Source organism: Ambystoma mexicanum, chromosome 2p (genome assembly GCF_040938575.1).
Source record: "Ambystoma mexicanum isolate Mex_15411 chromosome 2p, UKY_AmexF1_1, whole genome shotgun sequence".
Taxonomy (NCBI): domain Eukaryota; kingdom Metazoa; phylum Chordata; class Amphibia; order Caudata; family Ambystomatidae; genus Ambystoma; species Ambystoma mexicanum.
In genome coordinates, this window is record NC_090923.1 from 951435745 (window position 1) to 951454550 (window position 18806).

Consider the following 18806-nt stretch of genomic DNA (forward strand, 5'->3'; position numbering starts at 1 on the left):
ATTGCAGTGTAGGAGTCCCCAGAAGTATTCCATCTTGTCCCTGAGGCCCAGGAACAACAGGATCTACAGAGCGGCACAGGAACAGAAGCCAGCTGGAACAATTTCTTCTAACCAAAGGTACTGTAAACCAAGGGGACTTGCTTCTTGTTGTGTAGCCTTACTTGCTCTCAGTTGAGACTTGTTTTGGTTTCTCCTGTAGAGTTGCTTGCATCTTCTACCCCTCACAAGCCTCCCAGCATGCAAAACCTACATTGATTCTACCTTGTCTACAAAGACTTCTAAAACAGTGTGCAAGACTTTTACTTACCTGCAAGAAGTGCTTCTGCTCACCTAGACTTTTGCCCAATTGACATTCGCTGGCCTGGCTCCCTGAATGACTCTTCTCTCCTCTGCTTGTGTATTTTCTTCCCTCCAGGAAAGGGTTAACTTACTTTGTATTGGGGGGGGTTTAAAAGTACTTATGTGCTTCAGAATATTTGTGTGATCTCTTGTCTTATTCTGAAACCTCTTTACTTTAACACGCCTCTCAGTATTGCTCTAAATGTACCAGTGATATATTAATGTCCACAGTGTCCTAACTATTTAAGTCACCTGAGGGTGTAGGAAGTGTATGTGTGCCATCCAAAATGGGTACTTGCTGATTTAGAGAAACTAAGAGTGTGTATTGTTGAAATATATTTGTGTTTTACTGCTATATTGCCCCTTCTGAAGAAGGCTTATTCAAACTGACTGTTGAATAAATTAATAATTGTTTAATCAAGAAACCTTTAGTATGTGTTTATTTGGATACTTGTCATTGTGAATCTCTGTGTCTCCCCCACTGCTCACATTGACCCCTCTTGAGATAAGCCTAGCTGCTCAGCCACACTACCAACCTGTGTAGTACAGACTTAGGTTCCTATAGGAGGTCAAGGTGGTTGTAGTACACCCAAAGGGTAATGCACCAAATCTTCCATAACACCCATCCATAAACCTTTCCCCACCCAAACACAAACATGCATACATACACGCACAACCGCCCCGAACATTGCATCCACGCCCGACCCCAAACATACGGTTGCATGCTATCCGTGGCTTTGTTCTTCCGGGCCACCGAGTAAGGGCCTGCCAGCCTCTGTGTGCGCTTGCGTGGGGCGGGGCACTTCCTCTGCGGCCCAGAACAATGTGGTCTTTCTTGGCAGAGGCCTTAATTCAGGTTAATTTAAAAAGTCAAATCGTTGATACCAAATTGACAAGAACTGTGTGCGGGAAAACATGTGAGATTATAACTGTATTCCCTAAACTCAGTTTGCTGCATCAAGGGAAAATATTTGCAGTGCTCACCCACAAATTCAACCACAGTAACACCAGTTAATATTTAAAAAAGTAAATATTTCAGTGTCACCAGAGTCCAGAGAAGCAGAAATATATTGAAACTAGTGCCTCCAAAATTCAAAGTTACCACCAGTTCATTCCTTTTTGATGGCAGACATGTTTATGTGGAACTCCCTATCCTCAATCCTTCCAAATGTTCACCTTTCAAACATAGCATGAAATTGATTATTACTCTCCTTATAGACTGGCATCAGACTTTGTTGCAGAAACGCTCCCTGTTTATTCTCCACCTAGAATGCTCTACTTTTAATCTTTCATTAAGGGAAACCCCTCATTTTAACATAAAGCACAATGCTGTGACTGCACCCTTTCTGCACTCTACAGCCATTTAACTCAGTATTAATGATGAATGTGTTAAATGGCACAGAAGGACTGTATAGAAGTTATTCAATCTCTTTAGACCCTAAAACCCAAAATACTTATTGCTAATGCAATCAAGGAGTGACATATGAAAACTGAAGTTTAAAGTTGTTTCTTTGTCATATTGTACTCCAAATCTTGTGTGTGTCAAATAGTCCCGTCATGCAGTTCCATTTGTTGCATTACTGGTGTGGGTGTGTGTCTATAACATATTTAATGCCTTTTTTTCGAAAGACATTTAAGGCAATTCGAAGTTTCCTTGCAAAGCTAGAGACAGTGTCTGAAGATCCCACCCAGCTGCCAGATCTTGGTGAGTGACACCAGCCACTGCAAACGTTTTTTATTTTATTTTGTGTGTTGGAAGCCAGTGCAAGGGACCTAATACGTTTGTGATTTTTCTCCGCAGAGAAGGATGTGCATGCAGCATCTACCAGTCCTGGCATTGGCGCTGCCGCAAGTTGGGCTGGGTGGGCAGTCACTGGTGTGTCATCCCTCACATCCAAGCTTATCCGGACCAATGCTGTTGGGCCGCAGGTGGCAGGGCAAATTGGAACAGAAGTGGGACCTGAGTCTGCTGTGGAGCCAACGAAAGCAGGTACGGAACAGATTTATTTTCTTAGCATTGTGGACAATATTCTTCCAGTTGCTTAACTATGATTCCTGTTAAACATTGCAGTCTTGTCCATGTAATACTGTTGTCTAAGCCATCTCCCTGTTATCACTGCTATTTAGTGGAACATCCTAGCCCTGTGTTCAGGGGATGGGGTTACATTCCTATACCTAGAAAAATGGGTATTATTTAAGCGTTCCTTAGCTCACTGTTAGTAGAGGGTCAAATGGGGTAGGGCTTGGAGAAGCCAACCTGGTGCAACAGGGATGTTTAAACCAGAGTTAAATGTAAGCACTCTCTTGATAGTAGCAAGGCTGCGCAAACAGGCTAAACTAAAGTGGGGAGATACTGTCGAGCTGTACAGTGAACAAAAAAATTAGTCATTTGACAGGCAAGTACAGAAATACACTTTATTACACTATCACACCAAGATGCACTTCATACAATTAAATGTAAGTAAGAATAACTATATACATATTTCTGAGCCTTGTGGATCTGCTTAGATCACATGCTGTGCATAGGTAGACCTCTAGTGGTAGTCGCAAAGTATTACATTTGTTTACGAAACTAGAAAAGAGACGTCGACTGAGTGGGTCAGTAGTACTACTGTACCCATGGTCCTTCCCGCATCTACGTCCCTCAGATTGTTTTTTTCTGCCATTGTGGGCAGTCGATAGTTTGCAGAGTTCTTTTGGCTAACGCCTTTGATTAGGCCAAGTTTAATTTTAGACTTTCTTGCTATTCTTTCTACAACCGCCCATCCCACGCCCCACTACCAACTGCTTTGAGGGCCTTCGAGGGACGGCTACATAGTCAATGACGCTCAACTGCCTCGACGAACAAAGACTGCAGCCTACACAGGTATCACCAGGCCTCTGCCCTTCACAGTAGGGAGAGTGGCAGGAGGTCTTACATTTGTAACCTTTTAGAGAAGGCTCTTCTGACCCCTCATCTTTTCTTGTATCACTGCACTGCCCTTTACACTAGCAATGGGCATTGGAAAACACTCCTTTTAAATGTTGCCCTTCCTGCAACAGGAAATGCTCCTGGAAAGACACGCACAAGGTGTGCAATCACTGTCTGCCAAGGGATCACCCTGAGAAAAACTGCAAGTTCTGCAGACTTTTCCGTCCCAAAACCCTAAAGAACCGTCAACCCAAATGCTGGGCCGCCCACGCCTTGCAGGCTGAGGCCTCCATAGACGTGGTGGGGGGAGAGGGGGGTCCAGTGATGGCAGCATTAACATCCTTAGTGATGCCAAAGGCATCCGGGTTGAATGGAATCCCATGTGCGAACGCCTGACTCCAACATGCAGGCCAGCGATCTTGTGATCGAGAAATCACCCGGCGGCTCAGGCGCACACACACTTCTCGCCACATTAAACACACACTCCATGGTCGACGGCATTGTTTACTGTTCAAAGTCACACTGTGTCGAAGGAGGGGTCCTCTAAGTCATCCCTGTCCTCTGGACCATCGCTCTCCCATTCACCACGCAACAGGCCTCCGAAACAGGCGCAGAAAGCAGTTTCAGACACTGTGCCTAAAAAAAAAAAAAAGCACCCCTTTCACACGCCAAAAGGGCATGCGTCGAAAGGCAGTTCAGCACAGACTGCCTGCACATCCAAAATGAAGGAACTTATCAAAAAACGCACCCCAGAGAGCCAGGGGTGGGGGAGGGGGGCCATGTCTAGGCACGCCATCATGAAGATGGCTGCTTGAGCTTCTCCGGCGTTGTGGGGCAGAGAAACCCATTGCGACCCTCTCTTGGCACCCTAAACCGTGCGAAAATTGTGCCGTTCCCCTCGTGTGCCCCGTGGCCACTGCTGGGTGAAGTTTGGAGTCCCGAGGGGTCAGGTGTCTTGAAGATTGCCTCTGATGGTGTGTTCCTGGTCTTCTGGTGAGATGGCGGTCCCGGGCCAGGGGTTGCAGTGATTCCTTCGTGGCTCCGACTGGTTTCCTGTATCAGAGCCGCCTTCAACGCAGTCTGTGCCGCAGCGGATCACTGCTCCGTGAACACGTAGCCTTGTTGTTGTGCCTTTGTTGCAGTCCGGAGAGTGCAGCGCTGGCCTTGGAGGAAGGAGGGGGGCCGGGCACTCTCCTTTATGCTGTCTCCTAAACTGCATCTTCCACCGCAAGATACAGAGGAAAAATAAAGCGGGGGAAAAGTGAATGGGTGTTCTCCAGAAAGCTGTGGGTGATTATGGTGTGGGAAGACACTCACTGTGGTAACACTGTCCATGGACTCACTGCTTCTCCTGCACTACATTGGGATTGTTTTGCTGCATTCTATTCCTACATTGCATGGGGCCAAGAATATTTGATGTGAAGCAGGTTTAGAGGCTCGCTGCATTGGGTTCCCCATGCCCAGTTGGATTTGTGAAGCGGGCACTGTCTTAAGACTTGCTGATGCAGCTCCCGAGTGGGCAGTGATGTAACTGCAAGAAGAGGAAGGGGTCGCCTCCAAGCTCGCTAGTCTCACTGTTTGCGGAGGTTTATATATTCAGTCTGCAGCCTCTTCCAACGCATTGCCACTCATTCCCTAGCTACTGAGGTCCTGGCTGATGAGATGGCACTGATACTAGCATACCAGAATTCTCAGTGTAGTTGCCACGCTGGTCTACGCCTACTGAGAGTGGTTCTGGGATAGTCATTGAGTGTGCCTGTACCCAGGATTGATCGCCTGCCTAGGCGAGCTGTGCTTTGTTTTGCGCTTTTTCTGAACTTTGTTGACCTGGCAGGCATAGCAGTGGCTATTGTGGGCGCCGCCTTGTAAGTATATCCCCGGTTCTTTGGTGGTGCAGGCATTGCAGTGGTGTGGGTCTGACTGGCTGCTGCCTTCTAGGTCCGACATGGCTAAAATGCCTGAGCCAGGGAAGTATGAGGATATCTCCACAATGCTGCACTCTTCAGACAAGCACAAACGTACTGAGGTCGTTGCAGCCCAGGTTCATGGGGTTGACCCACTTCCAGAGGCCCGCTGTGAGGCCCTGGAAGACAAACGGGAGGATGGGGAAAATCGCTCCTGCAGAAACAATATACGGATCTGGGGGGGGGGGCATTTCTTCAACGGTGCGAGATGAAGACCTATCCAACTTTGTGGTTGACCTCTTTCGTTCCATTCTTGAACTGCCTGACGATCATGAGATTGAACTTGACAAAACTCATTGGGCCAGATCTTGTGCTGCCCTGACCCAGGACAGGTCTGCTGATGTGCTGTCCCAGGTTCCCTTCTTTAAACTCAAGGACCGCATAATGGCTGCAGATAGACCCTTGGCCTCCATCTCGTTTCGCAACATGTCACTCTCCCTGTATCAGGATTTGGCATAAACGAAAGGCACTGCACCCTCTGACAGAGTGGCTACGGGCAAGGGAAGTGCCCTATAGGTGGGGCTTTCCTACTGCACTCCATTTCACTCATCAAGGGAGGCGCTGTGTGGTCCGAACACCGATGGAAGTGGGGAACTTGCTGAATCCGGGGAGGGGGATCCGAAGGGTGTGCAGGATTCGAGTCGGGGTCCTGATTCGGTCTCCTTGTGGAATGGTGCAAGGTGGGCAGGGGGAGGCGGGTGAAGGGGCCAACTAGAAAGACTTGAATACTCTGGGGTAGCTTGTTTTCTGGAGTGATGTCTTCTCTGGAGCTAAGTCTAATGGGTTGTCTTCCAGGATTCAGGTGTGGTTTGTCCGAGGAGTGGGATTTGTTTTTGAGGGCAGGGACTGTGCTGGGAGGGAGAGTCTCTTGGGGTTATGGTTCTTTTCTGCCCTTCAAGTTGGGTTCCCGACGCAGTTTCCAGATGTCTGGAAGTCGCTCATGTTTGAGCATGGTTTGTGGTTGGGGTAAGTAGTGTGGGGGTTAGTTCATAAATGTTTACTGTGGGACGGACAGTTCTCTTACAAAACGAGTGTGTGGGCAGTTGCGGGGGAATGTTGGCTAATGTAGCGATTGATGCTGATGGGGAGGACTTAATGTTGATGGGCACATGGAATGTACAGGGTTTTAATTTGCCAGTGAAAAGGAAATCTGTGTTAGGCAAACTGAGGGATATGTCTCTCTCCATTGTGTTCCTACAGAAAACCCACCTATTTGTACAGGATGAGAAGTGCATAAAAAGCAGGGCAGTCCCGCGCCAGTTTTTAACCTCTGGAGGTGAGTAAAAAGGGGGGTGGCCATTTTGGTGGGTGAGCAGAACCTGATCTCGAAATATGAGGTCCTGCACGACCGGTAGGGGCACAATGTTTGCGTTAAAGGCTTGTTGTGGGATCGGATGTTCACGTTGGGTTCCCTATATGTCCCTAATGTTGGTCAAAATGTATTTTTGGAAAGCTTTCTATTCAAGGTGCTCCCTTTTGCTGAGCCGCAAGTCATGTTAGGCGGGGATTTCTGTCTGATACCCAACCCCCTGGTGGACACGACTCTCCCCCCAACGAAGTTAGAGTTTAAACATTCAACGGCTTTTGGCCTATTCCTCCGTGAATTGGCATTGGTTGACGCGTGGAGACTGGCTCACGGGGAGAACAGGGACTTCTCTTTTTAGTCACATGTTCATGGGGGCTTCTCTAGACTAGCTCTCATCCTTATTCGGAGTGCATTGTATCCGTGTGTTTGAGGAGCGGGATTAAGTACATGCACCCTGTCTGACCATGCGCCTTTGTCTTGTCTCTGGCAGTGCCGGATAGGCCCATGGAAGATGTGACCTTGTGCTTAGAGACCCTCGGGTGTCTAAAGAGCTGGGGGAGGTCCTCTCCAATTACTTTAGGGAAAATAAAACTCTGCTGCCTCACGGGACATTGTGTGGGATGCTATGAAGCCCGTAGTTGGGGGTGGGGGTGTGCTCATCAGTAAATCAGCAGCTTAAACTAGAGAGAGGCAGCTGGTTAGGGTGAATTTGGAAAGGGAGGTTACACAGGCTGAAAAGGAGCACAAGAGGTTGGGGTCTCGTAAGGCACTACGCGAACTCAGGATGGTACGGGAAGAATTGGAGTGGCACCTGGCTGACAGGACAACTCGGGCAATGTTGAAAACCAAGCAGTATTATTACGCTAATGGGAATCGAGGAATTCGCCTTCTGGTGGCCAAGCTGCGCAAGCTCCAAAATCGGAACTCTGTCTTAGCCTTGCGTGATGAGCTAGGGGTGGTGCAGCAGGGTGGGGGCAGGTAAATTGGGGATTTTTGATGCCCATTTTAAATTGGTATTCAGGGGTGAGCCCCCCCTGACAGAAGCCCAGGCCCAGTATTTGGGACCTGCACATCTGCCCAGTCTATCTTGTGAAGATAGGGAATCTCTGCAGACGCCGATCTTGGAATGGGCAATCAAGACACTACTGAAGAACAATGCTCTGGGTCCCGACAGATTTACGGGTCCCTTTTACAAGAAATTTTGCGAACTTTTGTTCCTCTCCCAACTACCCCCCCACTCCCCACCTCCCCTCCACCCCAGGTAGAGCTCTTTAATTCCTTTTGTCCTCTGGTAGCTCCTTCGATGTGGTTCTCTACAACTGTCCTGATTACCAAGCCGGGTAAGGATCTGCGAATTTGTGACTCGTATTGCCCCATTACCCTCACTAACATGGACTCGAAGCTTTTCTCCCAAATTGTGTTCCGTCGTATGATGGTCATTCCTGTACTCATCGACGGTGATCAGACGGGTTTCATTGTGGTCGGAGTGCCCATGATACTGTGCAGCGAGTTCTGAGCGTAATGGAAGTGGGGAGGCGCTTGGGCATTATTGCGCAGGATGCCCATAAGTCCTTTGAAAGGGTGGATTGGGGTATTTGTAAGGTTTTGGTGCTGTTTGGGTTTGTGCCGGTGTTTATTATCTGGGTAATGGCAATCTACCAACACCAATTTCCATGCCTTAGGGTTAACAGGGCATTGTCGTCCAGACTGTCAATTACCAGGGGTACGAGGCAGGGCTGCCCAATATCTCTCTTGATTTTTGCCTTGTGTATGGAGCCACTTGCTAGTCGTATTAGAGCTAATGGGGCAATAGAGGGCATCTGGGTTGGGGAGATGGACTATAAGGTGTCGCTTTACGCAGATGATGATTTGCTCACCCTGAGTAATTCCCGTTCCTCTCTAGCCGAGGTGCTGTGGGAGTTGGGTGGTTTTGGCCAGGTCGCTGGGTTCAAGGTAAACTACGACAAATCGCACGGACTGGATGTTTCTTTGAGGTCCCAGGAGAGGAGCGTGATTGGGGCTCTTGCCGCAATTTAATGGACCTGGGAGTCTATCCCCTATCTGGGGGTTCCTATCCCTAGGGGAATCTCTGAGGTCTTTCGGGCAAAGTTCCCATCGCTGTTTCAAGAACTGGCTGATTTACTCAGGTTGAGGCGCCAGGAGAAATCTTGATTTGGTCGTATCACAGCGGTCAAAATTAATCTGATCCCGTGCCTGCTTTACCTGTGATATGCATTGCCGGTGAGGATCCCCGACTCGGAGCTCTGCAGACTTCAGGGAAAGATCTTCAAGTTTATCTGGGGGAACAAGCACGCCAGGATATCTAGGAAAGTGCTGTTGAGGCCAGTGGCATGGTGGGGTCTCTGATGTCTTCTGCTATAACCTAGCAGTGCATCTTTCTCATGTTATTTATTTTTTATTGTGTTCCACAGTACAAATGTACTTTTAACACATTACATAGAAATATACATAACCAACAAAATACATAATCAATTCATACAATCATGTAATTCAATGCCAAATTCCCAATTCATTAATCATAAAACAATATTATCCCGAGAACTAAGACTTAACTTTCTCATGTTATTACCTGGGGTGAATCCAGTTTGCAACCAAAGTGGAAACTCATCGAGCAAGCCCAGTCGGTGGTCGGCCTGACTCAGCTACTCTATATGGATTAGAGAAATTTGGGCCAGGAGTGGGGATTCTCTCTGCTAGCAACAACCAAATGTACACTGTATTATATGGGGAGGACTTATATGGGAAGGGCTCTCCGCAGATGGGGTGTGTCAATGGGAGTGGGGCGTCTTATACCTATATGGTACAATCCAGGTTTTCAGCCAGGCCGCGACCGGGTAGGCTTTGGGAAGTGGGTAGCGGGTGGTTTGTCGAACCTATACAGCTTTACAAAGATAATCGCCCAATAACGTTTGACGAATGTAAACGTGCCTTTACTCTGCCGGAAACTGAGTGGTTTCACTATGATCAGCTGCCGCATTGGGCTTCTCACCCACTCACAAACAAGGGGGCTAATAGGCCACTGTCCGCCCTTGAAATAACATTAGAGTGAGGTTTGTGACGGAGTCGGATCTCGAAGCTATACAAATTATTGGACACAGGGGACCCTGTTGTGCACCTGCGGTATATGGCTAAATGGGAAATTGACCTGGGTGGGCCCATGGAGGATGAGGAGTGGCTGAGAATATGGGGCAGGATGCTTAAGTCTTCAAGATGTCACAGACAGGGAATGTTCCTATACATTTTGTTATAAGGTAGTATCTCACTCTGGAAAAGTTACACCACATTGTTAAAGATTATTCTGCTGCTTGTTGGTGGGGTTGTGACGCTGTGGGTTCTCTTCATGTTGTGTGGTCTTGTCCAAGGGTATGCCTTTTCTGGAAGGAGGTGCTCTCTAAAATAAAGGACCCACAGGTGGTAATCCTGGGTAGTATGGGTGCTGGAATGTTCCCCCTTACTGGCTCAATGGCCACTCTAATTAGGCATTTTCTCCTGGCAGTGAAACTGACCCTTGCCCGAAACTGGAAATCTGTTGATGGCCCGGTGGTCTATATGTGGTGGGTTAAGATTTGGAACATTTTGGTTTGTGACATAATTACTGCGCTGTGTGAAGGACGCTATGCAAATATGTCTCTCTCTGGATCCCATTCATTGACTTTGCAGAGACTTATCCTGCAATTGTTACCAAGCCCCCCATGTTGCTGCACTTTTCATCACTGTAAGACCACCTGATCTTCGGGGTGGTGAATGGGTTGACCTTTTGTGCGGGGGGATGGAGCGGTGGAAGCTGGGTCTTGTTTTTACTATTGTACCACATTTGTTTTGCATAGTCCTTTGTCGCCAGAATTGTCTGAACTGTGCCTGTGATTCATATTCTTTTCTGTACCCACAGTACGTTAACGTTTTTTGAAAGAAAAAAAAACACATCCCAGTTACTTTTAAAATCAAAAACATTTTCAGTGCCCTTACTGTCCAAGCCCTTTACCTCACAGGATAGCGGCCTTTCTCCCACTGAATACACCATTTCAAGGAGGGCCATGCATCACAAGGACCCTTGCAACAAACCCCTACCTGCTCAGTTTTTCCAATATCAACTGAGTGGACCACAGAGAGCTTTGATAGGGTTATGGTGAGAATGTCCTGCTTTGTGGACTTCTTAAAGGAGGACCCTAAGGGTGCGCAGCAACACTACCCATAAGAAGCTGTGTGCTGCAGTAGGAAAAACACAGATTCCCTTAATAGCTATGGAGCAGACAGATTGCATAGTAAAGGTAGAATACAAAGAATAGAGTTCCAAAAGACAAAGCCCACAGGAATGAATGAGTGGAAAAATGCTCCACGCATTCAGGCTTGAAAGAAAAAGGTCCAGAAGTCCAGCAAAAAGTGCTGGGGATCTCACTAGGAGAGGGGATGAAGCATAAAAATGGTAAATGTCCCTAACACACCTAGAAGGCCCAAGTTGACCAGGATTGTGTGGAGGACAAGAAATCCGCCACACAATTTTTCCCCCTCCTATTATCTATAAAAGGCATATTCAGCCTTCTCTACTTACACCAAACTTTACAAGAGCGGTCAACCCCTGCATCGAGAAAATATTCAGGCCAGCCGCCACCGACCCTCTGTACATTAGAGGTCGGCTGAAACCCGATTCCTTGGTTGTCACCACTACAAGGAAAAGGGCGGGCACACCTCTAGCCTCTGCGGAGGCCCTGCCTGAAAAAGAAAGAAAAAAGATCTAAACCTTTGGCAGAGAAGTAGGTTCCTTGGCTACCTACTGAACTAGAATAGCCAACAATACCACCCTCCTGGCTAGCTATGGTTGCCATAAGTGGGATGAGCTGGAACAATACATTGAGGCAGTCCTAGAGCCCCCTAAGTCACAACTTCTAAAAACTGTGTCAGAAGACAAGAAGGTGGCTAGCTGCATTTAAAAAAACATCCTAGTAGCCGCTGACGATGCAGGCCGCATCATAACCGAGGGCATATTAATCCAATGCCATGCCTGGCTAAGGCAGTCTGGGTTCAAACTAGAGACGCAGTCCACGTTGCTCAACATGCCCATTGAACCTAATGCCCTGTTCGGTAAGGCAGTCGAAGATGCCCTGAAAAGTGCCAAAGAGGAATAAGACACCCTAAAATCTCTTGACAATTGTCCAACAAATCTTTTGTGCAAAAGAGGTCTTTTAGCACTAGAGGGCTCTGTGGCCAGGGCGCACAACGCTCCTCGGGTTACAATCAAGGCAGCCAATCTCCATCGTGGGGCACCTCACAGGCAGGTACAGTCCTCCTCCAACTTTCAAAGAGGCTGCAAAAGGTCTAGGAGCAGGGGTAGAGCCTACTCCGCCAGAGGCTCCACTCCACCCAAGCAGTGATGCCCGCTCTAGGTCCCCTCCCATACCACTGCAGTAGGAGGTTGCATCTCACAATTCACCCACGCATGGAAGGGGATCACTTTGACGAGTGGGTATAATCCACCGTGGCTGACGGATACCGTATAGAGCTTCTGCAAAGACCATCCACGCCCCTGCCAAGACACAGAAAAATGACACTAGAGGAAAGGCGCATATTACTGGAGGAGGTGAAAGCCCTGCTGGAAAAGGACGCTATAGAAATCGTCCCAGCAAACCAGTTAAAGAAGGTGTTAGGGCAGTTTTTCTGAAGTCCAACTAAGGGCTTAATAAAACCATTCAACCGAGACAATACAAGTCTCTGCTTTTAGTGTAAGGCTGTACCACCTGAGTATATGGTAGTGTAAGGAAGGCATGGTATCACAAGTATTGATACTGACACAATGTATACAATTTATTAAACCTTTATTGAAAATGTTGGGGTTGGAGAAACTCCTTATTTTGCCTTGTAACTAAGATGGGGGAGTAGTCTCAACCATCAAACGATAAACAAAACAAGTCAAAATGGCCTATGCTAACAAAACCTAATGCCTGCCCTTTCTCTTGTACAAAGTGTAAAATGGGGAAATGCATGCAAAAGTAAAAATCAGTGTTCAAATGATTGTGGCTGAACCAGCTCTCCTCCCCAAGTTAGGCGTCACGGTGTAAGGCGATCCTTGTAGAAAGGATGACACACTCTGGCTCGGTTTCCAACACAGTTCAAAACCGTGGATCGAGGCTCGCCTGGCTTCCAAGTTAATCTCTTTCTCTGACTTCAAAATGTATGTTTCAACCAAAATGTTCATAAAGGTCCCCCGCTGCTGGGCTCAGACCTTTCACCACACAGTTCTGGTAGGTTCTCTCTGCCGGGCTTAAGACCTCTCACGATAAAGTTCAACACAAAGTTGCAAACGTGGGGCTCCCTTCCCCAAGCTTAGTATATTTCGGGTCTCCCTCAATCGGGCTCGGACCCCTTTTGGATGTCGAAGTCATTCGAATGTGCGTGTTTTTTTACAGACCACCGCATGACCACTTCGACTCAATGTTCACTATTTTACTTTCACTCTTGCCATGTATTCGCCTTTTTAGCTTGAAACAATGTACCTTTCACAGAGACGTTTGAATTGGCTACTTCCTTTCACCGAACCACTCCGTTACTTAGTATCGCTGATCTTGCAGCTGTATTTTACTTTAAAGTTAATTCACTAGTATGCCTTTCTTCGCCTCTCATACACACACGTGAGCCTTCACTTGTAATATGATGTTGCTACTTAATTCACTTTAACACACACTGGTCTCTCAGGTCGCTTGCCAGCTCACTGGCTGTGTGCACTACTTTCTTGTTTTGCTGTTTCCAATTTCCCAGTCAAGGTTAGTATCACAAGCTTGGCTTCGCCTCCCCAACTCTGCCGTTCACCCGGGATGGTCGCTTGCATCTTTGAAACACAATGCAATCTTCACTTGTAGGATCTGGCCGCCTTCACATGTCTTTTGCAGTCTATGGGAGGCAACAACCTCCAGTAGGGAAGCCTTGGGGTTTTCGGCCCGCTGCTCTCATCCCTTGGTCCGTTGCTCTGCTCCAGTAGGTTTGCCTTCTTCCCGGATGTTCTTCTTGTTCTCGTGTTCCACCTTGCTCAGAGTGTGTCTATAGGTGTTTCCTTTTATTTGTGTGAGCGAGAGCTAACTGGTATCAGGTGTATGCACTTAGGGTAAAGTGCCTGACTTTGCTTGACCCAATTAAAGGGACATATGCAGTACGATGTGAGAGAGTTAGTCTGGTAACTTTTAGTCACCCTCTTCCTCTGCCCAGTGTTTGTGTAAAAGGAGGGGGGCGTTTGGGACTTCAGTAAATTCTAAAAAATAGGATGGGATAGATGAACAAAAGAGGGGGGGAATACTGCATCCCTCTCTATCGGCTATCTCACCCTCACTCCCCTAGCACCCCTCACCCAGGTCATCCTTCTGCACTGGTCCACCCCCAGGAACTGGATCCAAAAGCGATGGCTGTGTCCTGGCCACCTGGATTACAAGTCCCCGAGGACTAGCGGGTGCGGGTTTCTCACAGTAGACAGAGCAGCCATGCTCATTTTAGGGGGTAGAGAGGGCTGTAGAATCAGTACAAAGAAATTTTAGTAAACATATGGTCCAAAGAAACACTGACACATTGGGTATTGTAAAAATAAAGGTTTTGTTTAACTACAAGTAGGCCCAGATAAATCTTGGCGGAAATACGTACTATCACAAATCATATAAACACATTGTAAAAACACAACACTATGCTTTAAAGTACACAGATCAAAGCATAGCCCTTGTACAGAACACTAACAGTATTTCTAGGTAATTCATACCTTATCATACCCATTTAGTATAGGGCACACCTATTCATGGGGGGTAGAAACCATTAGTTACTTTTAGATTACTTTCTGTAATACCAGAGTAGTAGACCCTGTCAGTTATGCAGCGACACTCAGCAAAAAAATCCCCTAATCAACCAACCCTGTTACCAGGATACTTTTCTGAATAGTGGAACACTCATTCAAGGAACAGTACATACCGATAATTATATTCATGATAATACACAGTTCTACTAGGGGACTAAAATATTTTTGTGTAATATACAATTAGTTGCTTTTCAGATCAGTGGAACACAGACTGAGATAAGCAATAACGCTTTAACTTATTTTAGGATGGAACAGCTAACTCAAGGTAAGTAAAACCTATGTACTTTTCCCGAGCTCCGGGGCTGAATGGTATTTCAACTGTGACACTTACGGGTAACAAAGAAATGTGGCCTATAGTACTATGTGACCTGTTCAATAAAATATGTTGGCATAGATGTATACCTGAGTCATGGAAGAAGGCCATATATCTCCCTGTTTTCAAAAACGGGGATCGGTTAATGCCTGAAAACTACCGTTTCCTGTCCCTCCTTGATACTACCGGAAAGGTTTTTCCTGGGTATGTGTTGGCTCATTTGCCGGCTTGGGTAACTGAAAATAACATTTTAGACCCGCATCAAACGGGATTCTGCAAAGGATTTAGCACCACACATAACATCAGATTGTTAGATGCAGTAATGACAAGAGCTAAAATGAAAAAGGATCCCTCGGTTTATATAACTTTCATTGACTTTGGAGCCTCGTTTGACCAGGTGAACCGCAACCTGCTATGGAGGAAACTGCAGACACTTGGCTGTCCTGAATGGATCCTCCAGATATTGGTAGAATTACACACTGGGAACACTACTCGTATTAGGTTAAATGATAGTGGGCTGTTGTCCGGAAAAATCACTATAGATAGAGGGGTTAAACAGGGATGCATCTTGGGGGCCATGTTGTTTAACCTCTATGTTGCAGATTTACCTTCAAAGATGACATCATTTGCTAAATGTCCCCCTACAATTGGTCAATGCAATGCTCTACACAGATCTGGTATTATGTGATCAGATACTCTTGGGGATGAAAGCCATGTTATGCGCCCCTTGTATGTTATGCAGAGGAACATGGTTTCACACTTAATTTAAACAAAAGCAAAGCAATGCTGGTAAATGCCCAGCACTTAAAACTGCCTCTGAGCTGTGATATGGGACATATATATCCAGCACTAACAGTATCTTGGGGTTGAATTATCGGAAACCAATTTAGGATACAAAATGCCAAGTTGGGTCATATTTATATGACAACTTTGGGCCATTTGACTGACTATTACAACATGATAAAAACTATTGAATTCTGGTCGTATTTTGCTCTATATAGTGTGGTGCCTAGTGAAGAATCAGATGGGTAACAAACAGTGAAGACCCTTCCAGCCCACAGTGTAAATCTTTGAAAGTCAATGATCATATAGAGAATCCACAATGCTCAACTAAGCCATCACCATAGCAGGGACTCCCTCCTGCTTTTTTGCACCTACTTGTTATTAGATAAGGAAATTAATTTTTTCGAATTTTATAGACCATTATATTTTAAATTGAAAGTGTATAACTGATTTTTAGCATGATTTGTCAATATGTATGGATTTTAATGCATGTTTACCTTTTTAATATACTGAAATAGTGAAACACTGGTATGATTGATAAATGCGATGAAATGTAATTGCAATATTGAGAGTATGAATTCATGTGTATTTATTGATTTTGTAAAAGTTCATTTTTGAAATAAAGCCAATAAATAAATAAAATCTACTTTAAAGGAGCGATTAGCAGCTTAAGGGTATGTATAGACCTAAGACTGTTTTAGCATCTGTATAAAACAGACCAGGGTAAGCAAAACCTAATGTTACACTTTATGAATGACTCAATGTTATTCTAGGTCGATAAAACCTAAGGCAGACCTATTCTAAACAGGCTATACAGCAAGTTAGGGGAAGCACAACCCAGCTGGGGAACGTATACAGCCATTCTCTGAAAGAAATAGTTAGTGAAGGCAACAGCATTACTTTTGGGAAAGAGGCACACCCAATTCACAGGTGAGTAAATTAACCTTATATATACTTTTTCAGAATAGCACAACACATATTCAATGTAAATAAGAACATTTGTAACTCTCCACTCTGAGTGACAGTTGCCAACTAACTCTTTCACAAGTAAGAACTTTTAAACACTTGTTATACTTTTCAAGACGGAATCCTTTACTTATCCAGTCCTTCCCCAGTTTGCTGCATGAGTTCACTCATAGACAGAAGAAGGACCCTAGTGGTCTAGGAGCGAGCTGTAGGCAGGGTGAGATAGGGTTCTGTTGCAGGCAAAGGTCAGGGTGCCTGTGGAAGACCGTTCAAACAAGTAATTCACTTTAAAGTTAGTTAGGGTCCAGGGACTTCAGAGAAGACATCCTAGGAGGATTCAAGCAGTGGGCCTGGGTGAACTGGATGAGAGGACTCCCAATCACAGAAAACACCCCAAAAGCTTTACAGAAATCACATAGCCTTAAGGTATGTAAATACCCCAGCCAACAAAGTACCTCAGCACAGCAGAATGAGATGCAGCAGGAAGACTTCAGTATCTGCAGCCAAATACCTGGTCAATGGATTCCTTTGTCATGAAGACGGAAGACAGAAGGGAATTTGCAGCAGGGATCAAAAGCGAAGGCTCCAGGCAAGAGTTTTTTTGCGGCTGAATGCTGCTCTGTGATTTTGTCACCCTTTTCTGGAACCAGAAGAAGACTAAATATCGCTGGTCGGATTCTCGTCATTTGCAAGGTCCGGCACTCGGATGAGGGGACTTTTAGGACTCAAATCGTGTCTCTGGAGTTCCAGCAGGATGCCACAGTTTCAGCTCTATTCAGAAGACAGTGCACCGCACAATGACTCGAGGTCCTAGGGTATTGGGGTATCGCAGCCCCGCAAGGACGCAGCACAACGTGGGATGGCTCAAAATGCAGGTGTTCTGGACTATAGTGGATCTCACTAGGCTCTGGGTCGCGTTCAACCGTTTCGGTATCCTCAGGTTGATTGGAAGGAAGGGTTACAGCAGGCTCTGGTTACACAGCAGGCACTCCGGTTGCTGGATAATCGCTACGGCCTTTGTTTCTTCATCCTCCTCTTCAGTTTCAGCGCCAGTGGTCAACTTGTCAGCAGCTTCCAGGTTTGGAGTTTTTATCAGGAACTACAGCACAACCTCTGCATTCTCTCCCCGCATTTTACAGCAAGGGGCGGTCTGGCTGTCTAATCAGGACAGCCAGCCCCCCACTGGGAGTTGTTCACTTTGAGGCAAGGTTGAAGACAAAGGACTGCAGAGTGTTGGACTCCTCCCTCAGTTTCTGCCTTCTCAGACACTCTGGAGCCTGGCCGGGGCATCCACAGGATTCCAGCTGAAGACATAACAGCCACTGAGGTAGTTCCCGCCTAGAATGGCAGGGGAAGACCTCAAACGGCAAGCACACAAGAAATGGTGAAAAAGTAGCCCACCATTTAACAAAAATGGTGGCCCTTCTGTGCATTACCTACCGAGGCGGAATTATAAGCCTGCGAGTAATAAGACTAAAAAGTCACTAAGGTAAAACCACTGCCACCAGCCATTCAACTGAACTTGCAACTGTAACAAAAGTGCTACAGGTAAGTAAGCAAGGAGATACACTGTATCCCCCATTCACTCCACATAAAATGGGGTGTGTTGGCCCACTATAAAAAATGTAAAGGGGGATGAAAATTCCTCTTTACAACTTGGGAGCTGTATTTCACCCAAGTACATTAAAAAGAAATTAAAGAAATTGACAGGGAAGCCCAAAGGGACAACCCAGCCTAGGCCTAAAAGGAAACTATAACTCCAACCATACACTGTGGAGAGAAATAAAAAGGTCATCCATAAAGAGTAAAAGGCAGGGTGAGAGTGGAACAGGGTAAATAGTTACCTAGTCAGAGCAAAATGTTCTGGGGTAGACACAGGTCGGGAAGATTTATCATAGATATGAAAATCCTACCTAGGTAGGTATCGCGTTAAAGGCCAGTGATTTAAAGTTGCTTCTAAGGAATGGCTGGACATAGTAAAAACATAGAGAATTATTGTTTTAGAGGATCTACTGTCATATGAAGAGTGTAAGGAAATATATTTAAAAGGTGAGTAAGAACCGGCTATTGAACAAATACTAAGGGGAATTTATTATTTGAGATCAAATACAAACTGGATATCATTTCGTTGTAGGAACCAGAATTGAGAATTCCTGAAGGAACACTCTCCGAAGCGCATAAACATCCAATAACGAGGCAGGAGAGGATACTGCCATTTCTCAATTGCATATCGGGTCTAAAAAATTGAATGTTTTTGAAGTTTGTTGAATCAATGAGGATTTTGTATCATTTATGTGATGTGGTAAAGTAAAAAGATGATGATTTGTTTGAACAATGTGATGCCAACAGAAAATTCTGCATTTTATGTTGCAAAAATT

General features: G+C 45.9%; 1 protein-coding gene across 3 annotated transcripts in view; it reads left to right on the top strand.

Annotated features, from left to right (window-relative positions):
- SCYL1 (SCY1 like pseudokinase 1) overlaps positions 1 to 18806 on the top strand; it is an 846426-nt gene that overhangs the window by 461348 nt on the left and 366272 nt on the right. For all 3 annotated transcript variants that reach the window (XM_069644735.1, XM_069644736.1, XM_069644734.1), the window contains exons 12-13: positions 1969 to 2044; positions 2141 to 2329. In XM_069644735.1, the coding sequence (XP_069500836.1) occupies positions 1969 to 2044; positions 2141 to 2329 (265 nt within the window). The remainder of the gene's footprint in view (positions 1 to 1968; positions 2045 to 2140; positions 2330 to 18806) is intronic.